This window comes from Delphinus delphis, chromosome 10 (genome assembly GCF_949987515.2).
Source record: "Delphinus delphis chromosome 10, mDelDel1.2, whole genome shotgun sequence".
NCBI lineage: Eukaryota > Metazoa > Chordata > Mammalia > Artiodactyla > Delphinidae > Delphinus > Delphinus delphis.
Window position 1 is genome coordinate 55585458 of NC_082692.2, and position 24509 is coordinate 55609966.

At 38.2% G+C, this 24509-nt stretch overlaps 1 protein-coding gene and 1 pseudogene across 6 annotated transcripts in view; both read left to right on the top strand.

Annotated features, from left to right (window-relative positions):
* The window catches only part of GOLGA4 (golgin A4), a 105539-nt gene that overhangs the window by 35493 nt on the left and 45537 nt on the right, over nt 1-24509 (top strand). For 5 of the 6 annotated variants that reach the window (XM_060022164.1, XM_060022163.2, XM_060022166.1 and 2 more), the window contains 8 exons: nt 3327-3641; nt 7221-7268; nt 8354-8410; nt 11641-11739; nt 12333-12462; nt 14147-14334; nt 14623-14706; nt 16928-17075. In XM_060022164.1, coding sequence (XP_059878147.1) covers nt 3327-3641; nt 7221-7268; nt 8354-8410; nt 11641-11739; nt 12333-12462; nt 14147-14334; nt 14623-14706; nt 16928-17075 — 1069 coding nt within the window. The remainder of the gene's footprint in view (nt 1-3326; nt 3642-7220; nt 7269-8353; nt 8411-11640; nt 11740-12332; nt 12463-14146; nt 14335-14622; nt 14707-16927; nt 17076-24509) is intronic. The other variant, XM_060022165.1, reaches the window with a different exon arrangement.
* On the top strand, nt 4325-5800 carry LOC132432150 (ATP synthase F(0) complex subunit C2, mitochondrial pseudogene; annotated as a pseudogene).

The following is a 24509-nucleotide window of genomic DNA, read 5'->3' on the forward strand; positions in this document are numbered from 1 at the left end:
ATGTATACAGAAAAGTATCATGTATTCCTTGTACAATTTACTGAATTTTCACAAACCAAACACAAGTTTGTAACCAGCACCCAAAATCAAGAAACAGAAATTACCAGCACCCCAGAAGCCCTTGTGCTCCCTTCTGCTCTCACCTCCCCCTACCAGGGGTAACCACTATCCTGACTTCTAACTCTATAGATGAATTTTGCCTGTTTCTGACTTTATGTAAATGGAATCACTAGTGGTTATTCTTTTGTGTCTGGCTTCTTTTGCTTAATAACTCTGTTAGTGTTAGTGAGATTCATCTATATTCTTGCTTGTGGCTATAAATCTTTAATTCTCATTGCTGTCTAGTATTCTTTTAGTGAGCAGATGACAGTTGACTTACCCCATCTGTTATTGATAGGCATCAGCAGTGGTTTCAGGTTTGGCGCTATTTTAAACAGTGCTGCTATAAACTTTCTAGCGTATATCTTTTGTTGAACATATGTATACATTTCTATTGTGTATATACTTAGTAGTGAAATTGCTGGTCTGGAGAGTACGTGTGTGTTTAGTTTTAGTAAATACTGGTAGTTTTCTGAAATGGAGTGTTCCACATCCTCACCAATACTTGGAATTTTCCATAGTTTTAATTTTAGCTATCCTGGTGGATATGTAGTAGTATCTCATTATGGTTTTTATTTGTATTTGAGAAGGTGAATGTTTTAACCTGGCTGTATTGTCACCCTGCATGAAACTGGCATCTGGTGGAAAGGAAGAAGGGAGGATTGGATATCAGGTGGTAGATACTATTGATTGTTTAGCTCAAGCCAGTCATGATGCTAAGTGCTTCACATGTATTAATGTAGTACTCCTCACAAGCGCCCTACGAGGTGAGTGCTGTTGTTTTCCCCAATTAACTTATGAAGAAACAGAGGCACAGAGGGGCTGTGTAACTTGCCCAAGGTCATATTGCCGGAGACTTGAGCCCAAGAAGCCTGGCTGCAGAGCCTGTGCTCTTAGCTACTGCATCTTATAACCGGAAGAGTCTGCCACATAAGCTTGCGTATAACATTCTTATTTGTAAGTTTGTCTTTTGTTTTGTTTTAGTCTTCTTTCTTTAATAATAATGATAATTGTTAATGTTTATTGAGTATTTGCTGCATTGTAAGCAATTTGCATGTACATATTAACTCATTCAGTCCTTGTGGCATCCATATGAGGTGGGTGGTATTATTATTACCATCATTATTATTTTTATCACCCCCATTTTAGAGAGGGGGAAACAAGACTAGTGAGGTTAAGTAACTTGGTCGGTGTCATGAACATCGTGGTGGAGCTGGGATTTAAACTTAGGCAGCCTTACTCAGCAGCCCACGACTGAATCACAACACTCAAACTCCCAAGCAGGGCTTCCCTGGTGGCGCAGTGGTTGAGAGTCTGCCTGCCGATGCAAGGGACACAGGTTTGTGCCCCGGTCTGGGAAGATCCCACATGCCGCGGAGCGACTGGGCCCCGTGAGCCATGGCTGCTGGGCCTGCGCGTCCGGAGCCTGTGCTCCACAACGGGAGAGGCCACAACGGTGATAGGCCCGCTTACCGCAAAAAACAAAAACAAAAACCTCCCAAGCAGAGTAGATGTGACAGTTACTCAGTTTATGAGCTTCTGCAAATACATGTCTTTGAAATCGTTCATTACCTCCTGGCTCACCCTAAAATAACAACTGTTTCTAGTGTTATTCAAACTTACCTCACTTGTTTGTCCTAAGGCAATTGTCTGTAAGAGCTGAAAAGCACTTTTTGCATGGGTCAGAAGCGAATAGCGGTAAAATGGTTCTTCAAGTTTTTAAGCATGAGGGTCCCTCCTCTCCCTTAAGACTTTCTCTACCCCACACCAGTATAAAGGTAAAACTTGCACATTATGAAAAAAAAAATTGGGAAGTACAGGAAAATAGAAAAATGAACATAAAAATCATCTAAAATCTTACCACCCAGACCCACTCACTCACTGTTAACTTTTGGTGTTTGTCCTTTAACAACCTGATTCTAAGGGTGTTTATGTAAACATGCATGCAAATTCATAAGTATATGTAACTATGTTAAATCAAAATGAGTTCACAGTGTATGTGTTATTTTATAACCTGAGTTTTCCCATTAATAGTATGTCTTGAACCTTGTTACATACATTGTGGTTTATATAATGTATCCTCTAGTGGTGAACATTTGGGTTGTTACCACTTTTTACTGTCATGAACGTCCTGTGATAAATCTGTGCGTATGCAGGGGGTGGGCCCCTCTTACTCCCACCTTGCCAAATACTATTAGTAAATCTCTAAAATCCATGAGTAAAGTATTCCTGGTCTGATTTTTTTTTCTTGTATATTAAAGAGAATCTTTTTGTTTTCCTGTAATCTTTGCCTATACATGACCTCAGTCTCCCCTGAGCATTTCAGTCCTGGCATCTGTGAGATCTTGCAGTGACCCTGTTGCACTAATGAGAATGAGTTTCTAGGAAACACCTGAAATACTGACTGCTGTCATGTGAACAAAAAAATGCAGCTTACAATAATGCAGGTTATTGAATTATATTATTTTCCATTGCTATTCAAAATAATGCATCATTATTAATATTAATATTCTAATTAAGAGAACAGCTCTTGCTTATCACTGTTTCTAACATCAGACTTACTGATCCGTGTAGAGGGACTCTAGCTCAGACTTTTTAATGGTCCTCCATGATTTTTTTATGCTTATTTTTATTGCCGGTAGACAGTGGTAATTAGAGCAGAGTTAGATACCCCTAGTCAGCTCTGCCTGGCATTCTGTTATTGAGCAAAATGGGTTCACTAAACATTACCCTCTGCCCGAGAAGAGTAATGAGGAGTCTGCGCAGGCCTTCATGCAGACTCCAGATGCAGCCACACACTTCACACTTCACAGTACATACCCACATTTTAGGCACTGGGTATATACTGGTGGTATAGATGACCACTGCCTCCAAGGGTCTTACAGTTTAGTGGACAGATCTCACAGCACACCTGTGAGGTTGGCTGGGAAAGTATGGCTTCCTTCTTTTTACAGATGTGCAAACTGAAGGGAAGTGACTTAGTGAAGGTCATTCCACTGCTCGGTGACAGACCTGGGACCTACACCCCAGTCCTCTGACTCTAGGTCCAGCGCCTTTTCACAAATAAACAGGTGTCTCTTGTTTTTCAGAAAACAGTGTATTGTGTAAAATGTCAGGAATATAAATTAAATGTGTTAGCTTTCTATAGATTATTGCTGGTGATTAGGGAATTATAGAAGTCTAAATATGTATTTTAACCCACATGTTCTGATGCGTTTTGGTTGCAGTCAGGTGACATGCAGTCTTTTGCACAGAAGCTCCAACTCCGGGTGCCTTCCGTTGAGTCTTTGTTTCGGAGTCCAATGAAGGAATCTCTATTCCGATCTTCCTCTAAAGAGTCTTTGGTACGAACGTCTTCTAGAGAGTCCCTGAATCGACTTGACCTGGACTCTTCTGCTGCCACCTTTGATCCACCCTCTGATATGGAGAGTGAGACCGAAGATTCACTAGGGAATTTAGACAGTCTCAGCAAAGAACATTTGATCCAGTGGTTGCGAAGAATGGAACGAAGGTTGAATGGCTACAAAGGAAAATGTTCTGAGGTAGGAGCATGACTTTTTTGTTGGTATGAAAAGTTCCTCCCCGTATTCTCTAATTCATATTACTCTCTGGCCTTTATGCCTGTCATTGGCTGAACTGTCAATTCCCTGGCTACGCTGGATACTGATGGGGGATAGTTTGTGGAAATATCTAATTAAAGACCTTCAGTGGTACTGAGGCCCTTTGACAATACCGTTAGTAAAATTTTGGAGTAGATTGTTGCCCGTAGCCTTTTGATTCTCACATTCTGTGCCCCTCTCTCCAGGGTTGCTTGGACACCCAGCTCAGAGTTCATTGTCTTTCCTCCTCACATCCCTTCCCTTGTTCATCTTTTAAGTGTTGTGGCTCCAAAATGACCTCTTCTGCCAACCAGATTCCATTATTTCTGACCCCAGATATGTGCACATTTGGTGCATTCTCATTGGACCTACATTTACAATTTGCCTCAAGTGAATCTTTTAACTGCTGGACCCCTTGACAATGTTTGGTCTAAGAGGAAGGAAGTGGTGCTGCTCCTTCGCTCCTTTCGTTCCTTTAGAAACATGGCGCCTTCCCTTTGGGCTGATTGTATTAGTTGCCCTCGCTGTCCTGTGCAGTTAAAATGTTCTTTCTCCGGAAAGCCTTTCTGGACAAAGTTGCCCGTGGCTTCCTTTCTTAAAAAAACAAAAACCAAAAAAACCCCATGGGCTTCTCTGGTGGCGCAGTGGTTAACAATCCTCCTGCCAGTGCAGGGGATGGTTGTTTGAGCCCTGGTCCGGGAAGATCCCACGTGCCGCGGAGCAGCTGGGCCCGTGCACCACAGCTACTGAGCCTATGCTCTAGAGCCTGCAAGCCACAACTACTGAGCTCGAGTGCTACAACTACTGAAGCCCGCATGCCTAGAGCCCGTGCTCCACAACCAGAGAAGCCACCGCAATGAGAAGCCCGCGCACCGCAACGAAGAGTAGCCCCCACTCGCTGCAACTAGAGAAAGCCCGAGCACAGCAACGAAGACCCAACAGCCAGAAATAAATAAAATTAAAAAAAAAAACCCGTCATGTTTTATTGTCTTAATGCTGATAAATCAGCATTGTAGTTAATTTTAATTAATGAATAATAAAGTTCAAGGTTAGAGTATAAAGTTAGCTATTACTTCAATTTCCAATTTGGCTGTAATATGGGTAGTTTTACCCTGCAGCCAAAAACAACCAAAAAAACTCCTAGATGAAATACATAAAATATCTTTTTAAAAGTACAAAGTGCTCCCCTCTTTGTCTTCTCTGCACTGGGGCCAGCTCTCCTGCCGTGGCCTCTCATCTGAAAACGTACGCTTGTGCCAAGTTCGTCTCCACCTCCTCCTTGATCAAGAGAACCTCTGCACTACTGAGCTGATCGCTGTCTACAGTGATGCTGAAACAGTAGGAGACACTGACAGATGAGAGCCACAGCAGCTTGGCAGCCCCGAGTCCCCTGACCACCTCACTTATTCCTAGCCACACCTTCCAAACCAGTGCCATTTCAAGGGACATTGACACGGAAACCAAATTCACTGGAGCTGGGGCTGCCACAGTAGGGGTGGCTGGCTCTGGGGCTGGAATTGGGACTGTGTTTGGTAGCCTCATCATTGGTTATGCCAGGAACCCTTCTCTGAAGCAACAGCTCTTCTTCTGCGCCATTCTGGGCTTCTGCACTCTCGGTAGCCATGGGGCTCTTTTGCCTGATGTTGGCCTTTCTCATCCTCTTCGCCATGTGAAGGAGCCGTCTCCACCTCCCATAGTTCTTTCTTTCGTGTCTCGTCTGCCCTGTATGTTCCTTTTCCTGTACCTCCCCATTTTTTTTTTTGGCTCAGTGTTTGACAGAGGGAAGACAAATGAATACTGTATTAATAAGAAAAAAAAAAGTACAAAGTGCTGACAAAATAGGAAAGAATTATTAGGTTAAAATCTGTTGGCTAGCTGGAACCCAGAGATGTACACAGGGCATTAAGGCCATGTATCTCATAAGGCACATGTGGAATCAGGCAACTTTTTTCTTTAAATTTTTAAAAAAAATTTTATCTTTTATTTCTGTCAAAGTTAATAATGGTCCTGAATTTGTTTGTTTAGATTTATGTTATTTTCACTAACCCATGGCTTTTAAGTTTGAAGCTTGGGCAGCTGTATAGTTAGTATTTAAATGTACAAGACACTATGCATTTTATGTTTATGGTGCCATTAAATTTTGCACCATCTCTGTGAAGTAGCTATTTATTAGCTCTGTTTTGCAGAGTAGAGATTAAGGACTCATAGAGAGTTACTCATAGAGATTAAGTAACTTGCTTATAGTCACACAGGTAGCAGTTGACAGACTCTGCATTGATTCTAGGTCTTTCTGGTTGTTTCCGCTATTCTGTACTACCTCAGGTAAAGCTGCGCGGCATTTTAGGGATGGAAAGAGCCCATCGTCTTTGTCTCCACCTTTCCTTGCTACTGTAGGTACCTAGGATGGTAGTGCTGTAAGTGCCATCTGATTGTTGTGTTACTCTTCCACTCCCACTCCTCCCCCCACCCCTCACCCCCACCTTGAGTACCGGTTTCCTAACTGGTCTTAAGTAATAAGAAGGGGAGATCCTGGTTTAAGGCCGAATTTTGGTTTTTTACATCCTTATCCCTATCACTGGACTCGCCTTCCATTGCTGCCTGCCTCTTGACTCAAGACATCAGTAGACACATTCGAGGGCACACAGCAGCCTTCCAAGGAAAATGGCAAGGCCAGAATCGGGCGTGCTTTCTCCTGAAGCTGCAACCTGTCTCTTTAGAGCCCACTAGCATCTCTAAAGTGGGTCCAAATAATGCGGTGGAGCCATGTGCTTAGCCTTCCGATGAGAAATGCTATATAATTTATAGGTGTAAAGGTTTATTACTCTGTAATTTTATCAAGTTTTGCTAGAATGTTTAAATATCATTTTTAGGTTAAATGGTTAAATATCTCTTTAGAACCTGACATAGCAGTTTTCCTCTGTTGGTTGTGAGTTGCTTCCCTCAGATTTTCATAGAGCCACAGTCACAGGTCCTACACCAGAGAAACTTTTAGAGATCAGTTACATGGTCTATTACGGCCCAAAGCAAAAAATCACCTGAGGAGCTAGTCAAAACACACATTGTTGCCTCCGCCCTCCCTCTGCTTCTCATTCAGTTAGTTTGGGGTGGGGCCCAAGAATTTCTGTTTCTAGCAGGCTCCCAGGTGATGCTTTTGCTAATGGTGTTGATCTGTGACCACAGTTTGAGTAACCTTTAAGCAAGTTGTCTCTAATCCCCACCTATAAGTTAGGTACTGAAATTTAAAGAGGTGTGTGTGTGTGTGTGTGTGTGTGTAAGGTGAAATCAAATGGAGATTTAATATCTTTCTTTATAGAGTCATTACATTTTATATTTTAGAAATACATTTCCTGTGTTATTTAGTTTCAACTGCATATACATCTAATTAGTTTGAATTGTCTATAAAAGGATTGCTTTGATTTATTTTCTGACTTTCATAATGAGATGTTTTAGCAGAGTTTAGAATAATTAATTGCATTTATGTAGGAATGACTGATGTTATTAGTGACTTTTTCTTTATTTTAGCTTGTTACAGCTTATCAGACTCTTCAGAGAGAGAAGAAAAAGCTACAAGTAAGTGATTTGTTGGCTGTTATATTGATTGATATATAATTTTAAAAATAGAAAAGATCTTTTAATAAGATAGTGCTAACACTCACTTTTAATAATTCTTCATATGACCAAAGTATTTCAGCTGTTTTACCATTGGGGATTTTGATAAAGAGAATGATTGAGAAATCTCAGATATTTAACCTCTGGTAGGGATGGGCTTCCTTGAGTTCTGGATCCCTGCAGTGTGTAAGAGGTTTGGATTTAAGGCATGTTTGCCTCTTTCAAGCATCATTCCTGGTGTGCCACTGTGCAGGGTGCATCTTTGTTTTAGTGGTAAAGAGACGTACAACTTCGAAGCTTTCCCTTCTACTTTTTAAATACCTGCAGAGATCTCTGTTTCTTATTATATCAGGGTCCAAAAATAAGCATCCTCTCTATTTCCTGAGGCTGCTGCTTGTAAAGCCCTTGGTTAAGTGTGTGGAGATAAGAAGGTATTATAGCTCTTCTGGTGACTGAAGACACTAATTATAGAACCAGGAAGTTATTTGTAAAGTGAGATTTGGTAAAATTAATTTCCCCGTGTACATTATTTTAAAATACCGAATCTGCCATAAATATTAGTCTCCTTTGAGTACGACATTAAATTTTCTGGCTTTGGTCTGGAATATAATCAACTGAGAATGATAACACCAGTTACTTATTGCTGATTCAGTGTTCTAATTGTCCATAACAAGTGTGAAAATTAGATTATTACAAATAAAGTTTTTAGTTTAATATTTTCTTAGACATGTGGTCTATAGAAATTGGGGGTAGTTCTCATTTAATCCTTTGTACTATTAATATTCCATAAATTCATTCTCAAAAGGTCATTTTATTCCTAAATTCTGTGAGTACCTTCCTTGTGTTTCTGTGAATTGTCTTATGGATTTTTATTTCGAGATTACATAATTCTACCACTAGGTGGCAGTAGAGAGTTTGGGTTGCATAGTTGCAAAAGTAAAGGGTGTTGGAGATAAAATTCAATGATTTGTGATCTTTTGAACTTGCTTTTCACTACTATGTCATGTGGTTGTTTGAACCAGCTTCTTTTTCCTTTTAAATTAAAGGGTATATTAAGTCAGAGTCAGGATAAAGCACTTCGGAGGATTGGAGAGTTAAGAGAGGTAAGTTGTGACTAGTACTTTGAGAAGAGTAACTAAATCTCTCATATTTATCAGAACTATTGTATGTATTTGGGTAGTTTCATATCTACTACATTAGTTACAGCGAAAATTAACCAGTCCAAGCTACAAGAACAGGGATCAATTCTTATAGTTTTTATTTGTGTGGTTTTCCTGACATCTGTTGGTGGAATTACAGGCAGACCTAGTTGTTGTTTTTTTTTTACCATCTTTATTGGTGTATAATTGCTTTACAGTGTTGTGTTAGTTTCTGCTGTATAACAAAGTGAATCAGCTATATGCATACGTACATCCCCATATCTCCTCCCTCTTGCGTCTCCCTCCCACCCTCCCTATCCCACCCCTCTAGGTGGTCGCAAAGCACTGAGCTGATCTCCCTGTGCCATGCAACTGCTTCCCACTAGCTATCTATTTTACAGTTACACGTAGTGTATATATGTCTATGTCACTCTCTTACTTCATCCCAGCTTACCCTTCCCCCTCCTCGTGTCCTCAAGTCCATTCTCTACGTCTGTGTCTTTATTCCTGTCCTGCCCCTAGGTTCATCAGAATCATTTTTTTTTTTTTAGATTCCATATGTATGTTAGCATACGGTATTTGTTTTTCCCTTTCTGACTTACTTCACTCTGTATGACAGACTCTAGGTCCATCCACCTCACTACAAATAACTCAATTTCGTTTCTTTTTATGGCTGAGTAGTATTCCATTGTATATATGTGTATGCCACATCTTCTTTATCCATTCATCTGTTGATGGACACTTAGGTTGCTTCCATGTCCTGGCTATTGTAAATAGTGCTGCAGTGAACATTGTGGTACATGATTCTGTTTGAACTATGGTTTTCTAAGGGTATATGCCCAGTAGTGGGATTGCTGGGTCATATGGTAGTTCTGTTTTTAGTTTTTTAAGGACCCTCCATACTGTCTTCCATAGTGGCTGTAGCAATTTACATTCCCACCAGCAGTGCAAGAGGGTTCCCTTTTCTTCACACCCTAGATTTGTTCTTAGTGACCCCAAGGGTCTAACCAGAACTTCCTGAAAGTGGAAGGTAACCCCAGATACTGGGGTCTAGTTCTGGAGCTAGTGAGATCTCTATCATGGTGGTGTTGGACAGCTGGCTAGCCAGCCTGTGGGCTGTAGTCAGGATATAAGTTGACAGTTCTTAAGTTCCTTTATAACTGTGGTCTTTACTGTTTATGGAGTACCTATTGGTTGAATAGTCTAATGTAGCAGGAGGAGGGAGAAGGTGACATGATTAAAAGATGTTTCTGGGGAATTCCCTGGTGGTCTAGTGGTTAGGATTCAGTGCTCTCACTGCCATGGCCTGGGTTGAATTCCTGGTTGGGGAACTGAGGTCCTGCAAGTCGTGAGGCAAGGCCAAAAATAAAAGATGCTTTTGTTGTATCCAAGGACTTCTTACCCTAAGATGAGGAGATGAAAACGTTCAAAACCTAAAAATCATAATATAAATTGAGAAGTTTTTATGGGCTGGTAGGGATGCCATGTAACAGAGTCTAGTATGGTAGAATGTAGAAAATTATTTGGAAGAAATGAATTGTAAAGAAAGTAAAGGACTGCATTGCTATTAAGGAGATGTGCAGCTGGTCCTTACTAAAGAATTGGCCTGTGCAGAGTCATGGGTGGGGGAACAGTGCTTTCCAGACTTTTGGATTTCAGGGACTGAGAAATTAATTACCTTCCAGTTCCTTCCAGAAATGGGGGAAAGGAGACTTGTCATAAGGCTACTTTTATTTTTTTCAAGTGAGGACATTGAGAATAAGGAACCAGATTCTTTTATTGTCATTATTTCATACAAGAAAGTTTTTTTTTTAATAATAAAAAAAAGTTAGGAAGGACACAGTCTCAGAATAAAGTACAGTTGTTCAGATGAAAGAAATTTGGATCTAAGAAAAACATGTCTTGATCTGAAGACCAGCATTTGGAGACTCCTACTGCTGGGGGAGGACAAGCCAGGAGTCTGTAGTGGGAGGAATAGTAAATGTGCTGAGATCTTGGGGCCATGTGGGTGTGGGGAAGAGTAGAGGACAGTTAGTACCTCAGTGTTTTGAGAATTAGTAAGTTTGAAACAATTCAAGAAGGCATTGCTTATAAGTCCTTGAAAGTAGTGTTTGAGGAAAGTTTTCTAGCAAATGTGTGAAGGATGGATTAAATCAGAGGTAGACTTGAGGTAAGAATTCTCTCTAGAAGGCTACTAAAGGAAATTAATCATCAAAATTGTTAGAGATTGGGATTATGGTTTTGGATGTGGAAAAAGGACCTAAACATTGTAGAGAAAGTAATGAAAGAATTTGGTTATATGCAGAGGTCAACAAAAGATAAGTAAAATGTGACTTTGAATATTTTGGGCTTAGAGAATTAGAAAAGTAGGAATCCCAGAAAAATTGTGGGGTTTTGATGGGATATCCACTATGTTCCAGGTGTTATTCTGCAACATTCTAATGGAGCAAGTGTAAGGGAGAAGCCCTGAGGACACAGAACTGAGCCCAGAGGGATAATTGCCGAGAGAATCAGTGAAGGGCACAGTGGAAACTCTGAGAGACAGGAATATAGGTAGGAACCCTGAAGCCGCAGAAAGCAGGTACCTCAGTTGAGGAGGTGATTATTAGTGACTGGTATAGTGGAGAGGTAAAGACCATTGGATTTAGTTAGGGAGGCTCATTAATGACTTAAGGAAAGCAGCATGTAAGGAAGTTGAAATTTCACTGTTTGGTGATCAACTAGGTCAACCTTTTCATTTGAGGAGGCCTCTGATTTTGACTTTTGATCACTTTCATGTATTGGGAGGAGGAAGGTTCTATTGATTATCTATTTAGTATATAACAATTCAGTTTTAGATCAAGTGAATATAAGATAGCACAAACAGTAAGATGTCTTAAAGTAGGATACAATTTTACCTTTATCTTAAGTAACTAATTTTTTTAATCCTCTTTACATAATTATCAATTCAGCAGTGATTACAGATCTATAAGTATACTTTTGCTTCTTGGATTTTCATATTCTTTAAGGAACAGAATTATTTGTTGGGGTAAGTACTAATGTTTTAAATGCTGATTATTCTTTAATTATTGTTGCTGATAACTTACCTTAATAGTAATGGAAATCTGGATTGATAAGTTTTTAAACTTTGAAAATTTCAGGTTTGTATTTTTTGTTTTATACTGAAAACTGCTTATGAATCCTTTACATTTTAGGAGCTCCAAATGGACCAGCAAGCAAAAAAACATCTCCAAGAGGAGTTCGATGCATCTTTAGAGGAAAAAGATCAGTATATCAGTGTCCTTCAGACTCAGGTAAAAAAAGAAGTGTGGAATTTTTGGATAAAGAAAAATAAAAGGGTTTTGATGGGATATCTGATAGGTTCCAGATGTTTAAAAAATGGACTTCTAAAAAATTTATTTGGCTGCATCGAGTCTTAGTTGCGGCATGCGGGATCTTCATTGCAGCACGCAGGATCTTTCGTTGTGACGTGCAAGCTCTGGGCTCGTTGGCTCCAGAGCTTGTGGGCTTAGTTGCCCTGCGGCATGTGGGATCTTAGTTCCCTTACCAGGGATCGAACCCGCATCCCATGCATTAGAAGGCAGATTCTTAACCACTGGACCACCAGGGAAGTCACAAAATGGCCGATTTTTAAAACTCTTTGCTTTTCCTCAATTAATTTTAAGGATAATTTTTGATTTATTGTATTTTCTGGCTAAGGTATCATTGAAAATAGCAAATATCAAAATCAGCAGCATTGGGAGTAAATTTTTTATTTTTATTTCCCCCCCTCCCCCATTATAGCGAAAAGGGTATCTTTTACTCTATTCCTTCTCTGTTTCAAGGAAAGCACTACTGCCAAAGTTTCTCTTGGTTTTTTTCTAATGAAGGACATTTTTTTTTTTAGGTTTCTTTGCTGAAACAGCGGTTACGAAATGGCCCGATGAATGCTGATTTACCAAAACCACTCTCGCAGATGGAACCAGAGGCTGAAGGCGTCACTAAAGAGAACACAGATGGTGATGTAGAGCCAGTAGGTAAGCTTCAGCTTGTCAGAAGGTAGGTTAAAAACTAGAGGAGGGGGCTTCCCTGGTGGCGCAGTGGTTGAGAGTCCGCCTGCCGATGCAGGGGATGCGGGTTCGTGCCCCGGTCCGGGAAGATCCCACACGCCGCGGAGCGGCTGGGCCCGTGAGCCATGGCCGCTGAGCCTGCGCGTCTGGAGCCTGTGCTCCGCAACGGGAGAGGCCACGGCAGTGAGAGGCCCGCATACCGCAAAAAAAAAAACAAACAAAAAAACTAGAGGAGGATGGTGAGAGATTCTAGGGCAGGAAGTAGTAGACATGGACTGAGGTAGAACTAAAATGTCCCTGACCCTAATATTTCCAGAAAGATTCAACTGAGTCAATTTTAAAGATCTTATTGACTTAATTAGACTATTCATGAATCAGGCAGTACCCCTTCTAGCAGATAGAAAAGAGCTCCTGGGAGCTGTACAAAATGAAAGACTTTCATAAGCAGAAGGGAGTGGGACAAGGAAGTTATAGTAGCAAAAAGTAGATTGGTTGTGACAAGGTCCCTTTCCTTTAGGGGATGCAGGGGTCTGTCAGGCATGTGACCTCCCTAGTGTTGACCAGGTGATTCCTGATTTCAGATTCCATTTCTGGGAGAGGCTGAAACTGTAATTAAGTCTCCATTTGGTGATGCGAAGCTTAGCTTAAGCCTCCATTTTGGACCTGTTTTTAGCAGATGCAAGAGTTTTGATGTTTTTTGGGGCTCTTTGTTTATTGTTTTCCAGGAGAAAGTGAGTAATTGTTTTGACACTTGAAAGTTTGTTGAGTAGCACCACATTTTCATTGTAATTGAAATTCATTATATTATACTGTTTTACTGATAGCAGTAGCTAGATTTCATAGAAAAACGTTAAGTCTGTTCAAGATTAAGGACTATACTCTTTGTCATTATTTGTCTCTTTTAGTTTTTAAGTATTGTTGCTTACGTATTTCTACAATCAAAGATGCCAATATTTGCCCTATTATTTGCTTTGTAATTGTAAAAGAAGGAATAATTAAATTATGTTTTAAAATCCAATTGTAGCCCTCCCTACTCTTTGAGGCTTTATGGTACCTATTTAGTAAACTTCCCATTTTTTATTTACTAGCTTTATCACAAAGAGATTTGTGATAAACTTTTGGTCCAGCCAGTGCTGGAGTAAGGTGCTGAGCAGCCATTTATCTGAGCAACCAACCTGTAAGGGCTCCTGAAACACCCCTGGGCTATGTCATAAATGTAAGGAGATGGAGAAAGCTGTACTTGCCAGAACTCCTCTCTGGATGAGATTAGAATGCTTTGGAAGGAATACGTTAGTGATCCTTTGGGGATTGGCGCTAAGAAATGGGAGGCACTTGAAAAGAGCAAAAGAGGTCATCAAACTGTCTTTGAAGGAGGGTGGATTCAGTTAACATTAGTTAACTCTTGAGTGCTGTGTGCCATTTGGGTTGGGGTTGAACCACAGAAGAAGAGGTGAATGTACTACGTAGCTTCTTCAGCTGCAGATCACACAAATAGTGGCAGAGTAGAGGTTTGGAAGGGTACCCCTCTCTTCTCAATCTGGCTCAGAGTGTTGGAATGAGAATACAGTCCTGTGCACTAACAGAGTAACTGTTCCCAGGGAGCCCTTAGATTCCTCACTGACTGCCCCTGCTTATGCTGCTTTATTAATAGTGGGAGATGGAGCTTCTGCTAAAACACTGGAAATACTTCAGCAAAGGGTTAAGCGTCAAGAGAATCTACTGCAGCGCTGTAAGGAAACCATTCGGTCGCATAAGGAACAATGTATGCTGTTAACCAGTGAAAAAGAAGCCCTGCAAGAACAACTAGATGAAAGACTTCAAGAACTAGAAAAGATGAAGGTAAAAGAGAAAATGATTGTGGTTTAGCGCAGCCCTGTGATGCTAGATCCACAGGCCCCAGCGTGGCCTGCACTTCCTCTGGAAAGCCTTCCCCGTTCCTCCGTAGACAGCATGGAAAGGGCCCCTGAGTGCCCTGGGCTTCATAGCATTTACCATCCTTTTGACACATCCTGTGTTCTCTTCTCCTATTAGACTTGTAGGAGTATTCAAATTAGAGAAAATGTTTAGAGTTCTCATATGAGGAGAAGCTTTATTAGAGATGGAAATGAATTTTTAAAATTTTTTTAGGAGCTTCATATGGCTGAGAAGACTAAACTTATCACTCAGTTGCGTGATGCAAAGAACTTAATTGAACAGCTTGAACAAGATAAGGTAAAACAACAAAACTTATGATACTAAAATTTGTCAAGGGGCACCCCAGTTCATTTTTGGAAGCAATTGGAAGCATGCAGACTTCTGCTTTCCAAAATTATTACAGCTGCTTCCATGAAAAATCTTTTTGTTTTAACTTCTAGATTTATATAACCATTAGTATTAGTTTTGTATCATGTGAAGCTGAATCTGTGATTTCTTGATCCCAGTCAGCGTTTTGATTTATAGATTAGAATACTGTTGCAAAAGAAATTTGTTTACAGAACATAACTACTTTTTAGAGAAAAGTTAAATTATTTACAGTTAAGGCATTACTAAATGTGAATGATATAAGTATTGTCTTTCAGATATAATGGAAACAGATTAATCTCACAGATAAATTGCCTAAAAAGTAAAGAAATGGTAATGTATATGTTAGCGTAAACAGAAATTTCTTCAAATAAACTTTAGAATGTATAGGTGAGATTGGCAGTTTAGAGTTGGAACAGCAACTTTAGCTACGGCAGCAAAGACAGCTAAAAAATTCATGGGCAAAACAGTTTTGACCAAAGCCTTTCAGCACCGGGTTCTTGGGTCCTTTTTTTAAAAGTAGCTTCCAGTTAGTTCCACATCATCCACCGTGTTCTTTAATATGGTACTTTATAGCTGCAGTATTTTAAGTGGCCATGTAATTAAGAACATGTTAGAGCTGTTCTGCTATTGAAATGTATTGGCAATTTTTTCATCCTATTCATTTTGCTGGATTCTATTCCATAAACTTCATGAAGGCCCTCTTTAAAAAAAAAAAAAAACAAAAAAACTTTTTATTATGAAAAACTTAAAACATTTACAAAAGTATAAAGATTAATAAAAGGAATGCCTGTGAACCCATCACCCAACTTCAACAGTTAACATCTCTTGGCTAATTTTGTTTCATCTGTACATTCCCAGCCCCCAGTACCCTCATCCCAGGATTGTTTTAGAGCAAATCTAAGAAATCTTATTTCTTCCATAAGTATTTTAATGGATATTTAAAATAAAGGTCTTTTTTTAATAAAAATATAACCACATTATCATGATCACATCTAAAAATTTAATAGCAATTCCTTAGTACAGTCAACTGCCTAGACAGTTTCAGATTTTCCCTTTTGTCCCATACATTTCTTTTCCAGTTTTATGAATCAGGATCCAAATGAGGTTCTTTCATTACAGTCGGTTGATGTGACTCTTAAGACTTCTTTTAATCTATAGATTCCACCTCTCTCTCTCTCTCTCTCTCTGTGTCTCTCTTTTCCATTGTGCTTTGGTTTTTGAAGAAACTGAAGGCCCTCAATTTTCTTTTGGAATTTTGTATAATAATGCCCCACTTACCTGGTTTTTAATCTGTTCATTAATATTAGCCATCTGGAAGAGTCATACCCTAAAGCAAGGGTTGACAAACCCTGGAAGTAAGGTAATACTCTGCTTAATATCATAAAATAGCTGTCACAGAGTCTTATGTTTCAAGAGACAAGTTGAACCACCCATTTTTTGTTAGTTGCAAATGACTGATTTAATATATACTATTTGATTATATTTTCCCCCTAGCGACCTTCATTTCTTGTGTAGATTATCCAGAGAGTGGGAAGACAGTAGCAATTAGCAAATTGGAGGAATGCCTCACTGACAGTAATAAGGAGTGGTGTTGGGACCAGAGACTGTCACAAGAGGAAAGAGAAAAACCAGGTAGCTCTGTACCGCAGTCTTGGTCCATCCAGTGTGGCAGCAGTAACCTTATACTCTCAGCAGCCTCTGGGACTTTCCCCATGTTACAGCGCAGTTCAATAATAGTAGTTCATGATTGGTTCTGAGCCAAGTACTAAAGGTCATATTTTGTTGAATATAAACTGTTTACTAAGATAGGGAAAATTATAGTAAACATTTATAGAAAGATTATAAAATAAATCTTTTAACTAAAATGTGTTGTTAATAATTAAAATATTAAAGTTATTATTAAAATAATTTTTTATATTAAGAATACCCTGATATGCCAGGTAACTGAAGTTATTGTAGTATATAGTGTAGTATATACACAGGACACAGACTAAATACTAAATAAACTAAATACTAAATACTGAAATAATTTGTATGCTGTACTTAGTAAGAGACATTATGTTTTCTGCCCTTTAAAGTAAGTTTGATATGTGCTATTGATAATGCAGTTTTGTTACGCAAACGCTTTAGAGTCTGCACTTCTGTTTAGGGGATGGTAATAGCAGAGACAAAACGTCAGATGCATGAAACCCTGGAAATCAAAGAAGAAGAAATTGCCCAACTTCGTAGTCACATCAAGCAGATGACTAGCCAGGGAGAGGAATTACGGGAACAGAAAGAAAAATCTGAAAGAGCTGGTAAGAACTCAGGGGTTACTTGTTTTATGTTAGAAATCAAAAATCATGTAAAGTGCTTGACCAGCCAACATTTAGAAAAATTAGTTAAATATGGATAAAAATGTTTAACTGTAGAGACTCTTTCTAAGACACTGTGGACTGTTCCTCGGAAGAGGCAGGGGTTGGTAAATTATGGCCTATGGTTAAAATGCAGCCCATGCCTGGCCTGTTTATGTATAGCCCTGCAAAGCCTGAAGTAGTTATTATCTGGCCTCTTATAGCAAATGTTTGCTGACCACTGCCTTAGACTATCAAAATTCAGGTTTACAACTTTGAAACTCCCCAAGTAGGCACAGCATGGTACATATTAAATAACTGCTACCTTTTGGATGCTCTAGGGTAAATAAAAAGTATAAGATGTAGTCTGCTTTTTAAGAGACTGATGGAATAATTCAGTGTTATACATAACTGCATTATGTTTTGACCCAATAAATGCTAGACTGTAAAGTGTAGAGACCAGTATTCAGCAAGGTATGATGCTGAATAATGCTCGAAAAGAAAGTAGAGATGCTAGAAAGAGGAGAGAGCAGGGTGAACTGGTGCCTTCAGGTTAGTGAGGATGTGAGTTGACTTGGGCCTCAGATAATGAATAGAATGGGCCTAAACAGAGAGATGGGGGCAGCACATATTTCACATTTAAGATCATAAATGGGCCCAGTGACCATGGGGGGGGGGTGTGTGTCAACTGGAAACCATTCTTGCTGAAGTGGGAAATGAAGTTGGATTGTGAAGGAACTGACTGTTAAAGTCTATAAAAGTGAGTAGCTGAGTTTAGACTTTGGTAAACAAGGAAACCAGTAATAGGAAAGCATAATGTGATGGAAACCAGTGTTGTAGGTAGAAAAGAAATGAAGTGGAAAGTCAAACTTAAAAGCAAGGGTAGAAGTCCAGGCTTTGGGAACTGAGAGCTTTGGCCACCTTGATTAGGATGGTGGGTCTGGGAAGGAGAGGAAGAGTCAAATTTGCAGAATTTGGTATCCAGTTAACTTGGAGGGGCAGAAGAAAAGTAGGAGTCCAAGATGACGCCAGAGTTTTAAGGTTAGGAGGCCGAATGAATCAGGTGAAGTCAGAATAGGAAGTCTAAATGGGGACACTGAGGAATAGAATGAAATGGTGAATTTGCTTAGATTCTTTGAATTTGGGCCTATCATGAGGTTTCCAGATGGAATTGACCTGTAGGAATTTGGAAATAAAAAATCGGAGCATCTTTTAGGAGTCGTTAGCCTAAGGTTGAAGCCTATGGTTCGATCTGTAGAAGAGGCTGATTTCTCTGAAAGATTGTTTTACTGGTAGTGGAAGCGGTGGTAGCCTTAGCGGCTGCTGCTGCTAATAGCCAGACTTACTTTATGCAAGGCTCTGTCATCAATGCTTTGCTCGTATTCACTTGTGTATGTATTTGTATTTAATCCTCAAAATTTCTATGACTTGGGTATTACTATTATCCTCATTTCACAAATAAGAAAGGAGACAAGAAAACCTAGGAACATAGAAGTTAAGTAACTTGCTTACATTCACCCACAGAGAGTAAATGTATAGTCAGGATTTGAATCCGGGCATTTTGAGTCCAGAGCCTATGCTCTTAACACAGAGATATTGAGTTCGGCAAAGAGACATAAATGGAAACAAAAAAAGTAACCTGAGAAGTCATAGGAATTGCGGATACTTATGCTTCTGGGGGAATATAGGAGGCATTTCCAAAAGTGGGGGAGGTAGGATGAAGATTTTTTTAAATGTCTTTTAATTTGCATGAGGATTTGATTCCCAGGATGCAGTTTCAGAAGTTATTTTAGAAACCAGATTGTAAGGTTTAAGGAAAGGAATGGGTCTGGATGAGAGAGGCAGTTGGTTGTGCTCATAAATATCTCCTCATCTCCTTATAGTTGTTTTATTGACAAGTGGCTGGGAAATTTAGAAATGTGCTCCCCAAAAGCCTAAGATTTCCCTTCAGAGAGCATTAATGGGTAGAATCTCTCAGATTATAATCTCTAAAGACTTTGCTGAAGCAGCTGGAGACTCGTGAGATGCTGTTAAACAGGTTTGCTTTCCGTGAGCAGAAAACCTAATGCAAAGTCTCAGCTTCTCATGTCAAGCCTTTTCATTTTTAAGACTGCTTTTGTTGACTCTTGTAGCCAGCTGAGAGAAAATAATGCCGGTCAGGGATTACATTTCCTTTTAACATTGAGATGCATCTTGTGAGGAGGTAGAAACCCATGAATAACAAGTAAAAAGGGGCACATGATGAAAAGGCAGACAAAATATACAGTTAATTCATATGTAGGATAAAAGTTTCCCAGGCTGCTGTTCCAGTCAACTTTTTTGTAATACAGCCTTCCTTCTCTTGCTTCTCCAAGCACAGATGTGTTTTGTCTTTATTTATTTATTTCTACAATTGAGGTATAGTTGATGTACAATATTACATAAGTTTCAGGTGTACAACATAGTGATTCACAATTTTTAAAGGTTATACTCCATTTATAGTTATTACAAAACATTGGCTGTATTTCTTGTGCTGTACAATATATCTTTGTACCATATTTATTTTATGCGTGGTAGATTGTACCTCTTATGTATTTTGTCTTTAAATGTGATTTTCATAAAACTATATTTTTGTAATATTTCATAGCCTATAAGTCGAGAAACTTATCTGTTAATAATACTGTCAAAATATTTAAAGTTAATAAATACTTAAAGAGAGAATTAAGACTTACAGTTATTTAATAGATATATTTATTTTGGAAAGTCTTTGGATAACACAGTTATGAGTGCTTTTATAGATATTTTCAAAATTATATTTGTAGTCATAATTATTGAGGTTTATGATAGAAAGTTGTAACAGACTGATTCCATATTGAAGATGTTGCCCTTTAAATCTATAATGAAAGTTAGTTTTGTGCATCAACTGAATTTCATCTAATGGCTTTAGTTGAGTCTGAACAGAATTGTTCTAATATAATGTGATTCTTAGTTCAAATATAAAATGCATTTGCCAATTGACAGAAAAGTCCCAATTTGGTACTAAAAGTGAGAAAAGGTCTTTGTAAAGGAAATAGAGTTTTCATAAATTTTTATAAACATCATTTGGCTCTTGGAGAATTCAATTGCTCTGTTAAATGTTTCTTTCTCTTTCTTAGATTTAAAATTCAAAGGCTAAAAAACACATAAGAGCTGGAGGAAACACTAACATTAAAGTTTGTGGTTGTTAAGGTTTTTAGAAGTAAATGTGTCTACATAAAATAATTATCAAAGGATCTGAACTCTCCTAATGCATTTTTGATTGTAAAAAATTTAACTCATATATTTAGCAGTTCTTGACATGTGGATATTAGTAGACAAATGGCTACTTTTGGGGACTCACTTATTCTGGAGATCAAAATGTGGCTCAAATACATTCCTCACTACTTTTCTTAGAAAACAGTCTATTGCACTGCTTCTCATAGTTTTTCTAGACAAACTGTGATGATTCTCATATGTTGGAGGACAAAGGAAATCTGAGTGTCTCTGATTTTAAAAAGAATAATACTATCATAAAATACCAAGACTATGGGAATATGGTAACCTGCCTACTTGATGCTGTATCAGCTTGTAGTACTTATTCTGCTCTACAGTGGAACTGGTAGGCATGTTTTCTGAAGCACAATACTATAGCACTTTTGTTAAAATTATTTCCGTGAATAAAGAAAACCAAAAATAAATATATTTGTTACAACCATTTTACTACAACTGTTGATAGTATTCCTTTCTAGGTGTTACTTAAAAACAGATGGTCATATCTTCAAGTAACCAGATTTTAAATTTGGAGAATTCTGGTGATTCAGCTTAAGTATGTGATGGTACTTTTTTAGGTACTAGGTACTATTACTAATTGTCTAGAATATTACCTCTTCAATGCAGCACCGGTGCAGAATGTTAATGCTGCTAAAGTTCACGCTAGATCTTGGGTATTCTTTGTGTGCATGTGTGTGTATGTTTTACCTAGGATAGGAGGTAGAGTAGCTGGCTAATCATTAATGTAGTGTATTACCCAAAAATTGGAAAATAGAGAAAATGAAAGCACGTTGCTGTTGTTTCAATACACTTCCAGTTTTTTCTCAATCCTTATTTTATATGATTGTAATCATAATTGTCCATATAATTTTGTATGCTCCTTTTTCTTTATTTAGCATTATATTAGGAGTAGTTTTACATGTTGCTAAAGTACTAACATTTTAATGGCTTTGTCAGAATGCATGTACATCATTAACCATCTCCCTATTGATCAGCACCTAGATTATTTTCTACTTTCACTATTCTGAATAATACTGTAACAACTTTGTAATACAGCTTATTCCATCCTTGAATTTTTTCTCTGGATAAAGTCTTCCCCATAGACTTTTAGTCTTTTTTGTTAATTACCTTTAAGAGATTTAAATATAGCCATTACAAATAAGAACCCATATCATAGTATTAACACCCCGTCCTTAAAATGTTCTTGCCTACAACTGTGCAAAATGAATAAAATATTCTGCTCAGATTAGGAAAGTTTCCAGAGCGCACTGACTTTTGTAAAACCTGTTTCCATTTCATGTACCCTGTCTTTGCTGAAGTTCTGTGTTTTATGATTGTCTGCATTTTAAAATGTAGAGTAACTCACAACATTCTTTGCTTTTTTATTGTCATGTTGTGTTTGTGCAGGAAATAAGTTTCTTTTTCATTTGTATAGTATAAACCTGATATACCAAAGACATTCAGTGGAACATTTATTTGAAGGACCCTTTAAGATAGAGTTTATTTTTAAATAATGTATAAGATTTATGCATATTTGTATAACACACAAAAATCACATGTGTATTTAAGTGCTTTATTAGTTGTTGATAATTTATGTAACAGAGTTTTCTTGGAGTCTTAAGTCTCACAAAACATCTTATTTTTGTGCATCCACACATGCCAATAAGTGAATCATGGTGCCTTTCCCAAGCCTTGTATGAACAGGACTGGGGTAAGGGCTGTTTTTTCTTATCATGGGTACTTTGAATAAGCTTTACAAAGAAAATTCCATGTTTCTCAGGCAAAAGAGTATGAATTAAAGTTGAATTTAAGTATGCCATGTTAGGTGAGTAGTATGTACACATTTTGTCACTGAATGAACACCTGATGGAAAATTTCATTATTTTAAATGGAATTAGATTTTAATTTAATGTAAGTTTTTTATTTCATAGTCGTGTATTTGTAGGTGCTTGATACATTTCTACAATAGTAGCTGTACATACATACCTTTAGAAAGTCATTATCAGCCTGCACTTACTTATATCCCTGGCAATGTCACTGTTACTGGAAAGCACCAGCAACTAGAGGAACACATTTCTTTGCTACAGAATCATATTTTCCATTTAATTAAATTTACTTAGCTTTAGCCTAATATTTTTCAAGATCATCCTGATGTTTTCAAAGTATTTGATAGTAAATTTGCATGGTTAATGTAAGGAGTGCATGAAATTTGGATAGATCTGTAAAAATTTTAAAGGTCAAAGCATAGTTAATCCTTAGAGTGAATCCTGTTATGTATTTTGGGAAGTGGCTTGAAAAGTAGATTTCCATTGCACATGCGATATTTAATTTCTGAAGGCCCCAACTATTAAATTTCTGAAGGCCCCAAGTATTGCAATATCTGGTTTATGCCACTAGGTGGTAGCATTATTTTATTTTCATTTATGTAAACTCTAGACCAGTGGTTTTCAAACTTTTTAATCACAGGGATCTCCTTACACTCTTAAAGCTTACTGAGGTTTCCAAAGAGTATTTGTTTGTGTGGGTTATATGGATTGATATTTATTATATTAGAAATTAAAACTAAGAAATTTTTTAAAAGTTCATTTTAAAATAACAATTATAAACCTATTACATGTAAGTATTGAATACTTTTGTGAAAATTACCCATATTTCCCAAAACACAATTTAGTGTGAAGAATGGCATTGCTTTACATTTTTGCTTATCTTATTGTTTGGCTTAATAGAAGATAGCTGTATTTTCATGCCTGTTTCTACATTCAATCTGTTGTGATAGGGTCACAGAAAGGGTCTCATGACCCTAGGATTTGTGGACCACACTTTGAAAACTGCTGCTCTAGACTTTTGCTTTTATTCACAAAAGACACTTGATTGGATGGGAATTCTGATAAATCTTTGTGTTGTTTTTTTCTGTTAATTTGCATTTCATTCATTTCATAGTACTAGTTGTGTTTTTTTGGTTTTATATCACATGCATTTTAGCAGCTTTTTTGCTGGGATAAAGAAATAAGCACTGGCTTACTTATTCATTCTTGATGTTATTAATCAGCTTCTTAGTTAATCTAGAGGTGGCAGCCTTTCCACATTTCTGCCTCTTTGCTTCTTCCCTGCAGGGGGAGTAGAGTGGGTCTTGTTATTTTTACAGTAAAGTGTCCCCTGGGACAGTGCAACAAAACAGTAATGCTGCCTAGAATCTCAGAATTCCGGCATTTGTTATTTATTATGATTGGTTAGGACATCGAGGATGAGGAGGGGGAAAGACAGTGAAGTAGCAAAAGCAAATTCTTCCTAGCTTAGCCTGAGGATTAGTTCTTTTATACACCTCACCCCCGCACCCCGCCTGCATTATTACTTCAACTGTCTTTTTGTGAAATATTTTCTTTATATCACCCAATGCCTAACATATGCTTGGCAGATGTCAAACATCTAATAAATATATGATGAATGAATGGTTGGATTATTGAGCTGTAGATTGCCAACCTTTCTCATGTAACTCATATAGTGGGCATTTGTCCATTTTCATAATTCCCATAGATGTGAGTAAACTTCATCTGAAGGGGAAAGTGATGAGCCAGCAATAAAAGGTCTGCCCTGTGTTTTTTCTTAACTGATAGAGGACCATTCTTAAGGTACATTCAATTTTTTCTAGAAATATTTTCAAAGTTTTTTTTTTTTTTAAAAGCAAAAATTGCCTGAGATACATTGAATTTTGCTTTGGAAGAACACAACGTGTTCTTGCAACATTTGGCGGCAGTTCGTGCTTAGCCTTCCTGTTGGTGTGTGCTGTGACCATGGTTTCTCTGTGCACGCTTGCATGTTGGCAGAAGACTTGTCAGCTGGGGCTGATGCACGCTTTCTTTCTCCCCACTCACTTATCCTGTGTTGGTAATTGGAAGACAAATTATGTAGACATTCAGAACATACTTCTTTAGTACTCAACATTAAAATCCTAGCATAGTTTCATTTTGGAAAGAGTGGGGAATTCACTTGAGAATATTATAGGCTAAGGACACCACTTTACTATGTCTGGTGGTTGCCAGATCAGAAGGTGAGATGTTTCTGGTTAGTAAGTAAGCTCTCAGTATATCCTCCATCAACATTGAAACGGGACTGGTTGGATGCAGACTTCCT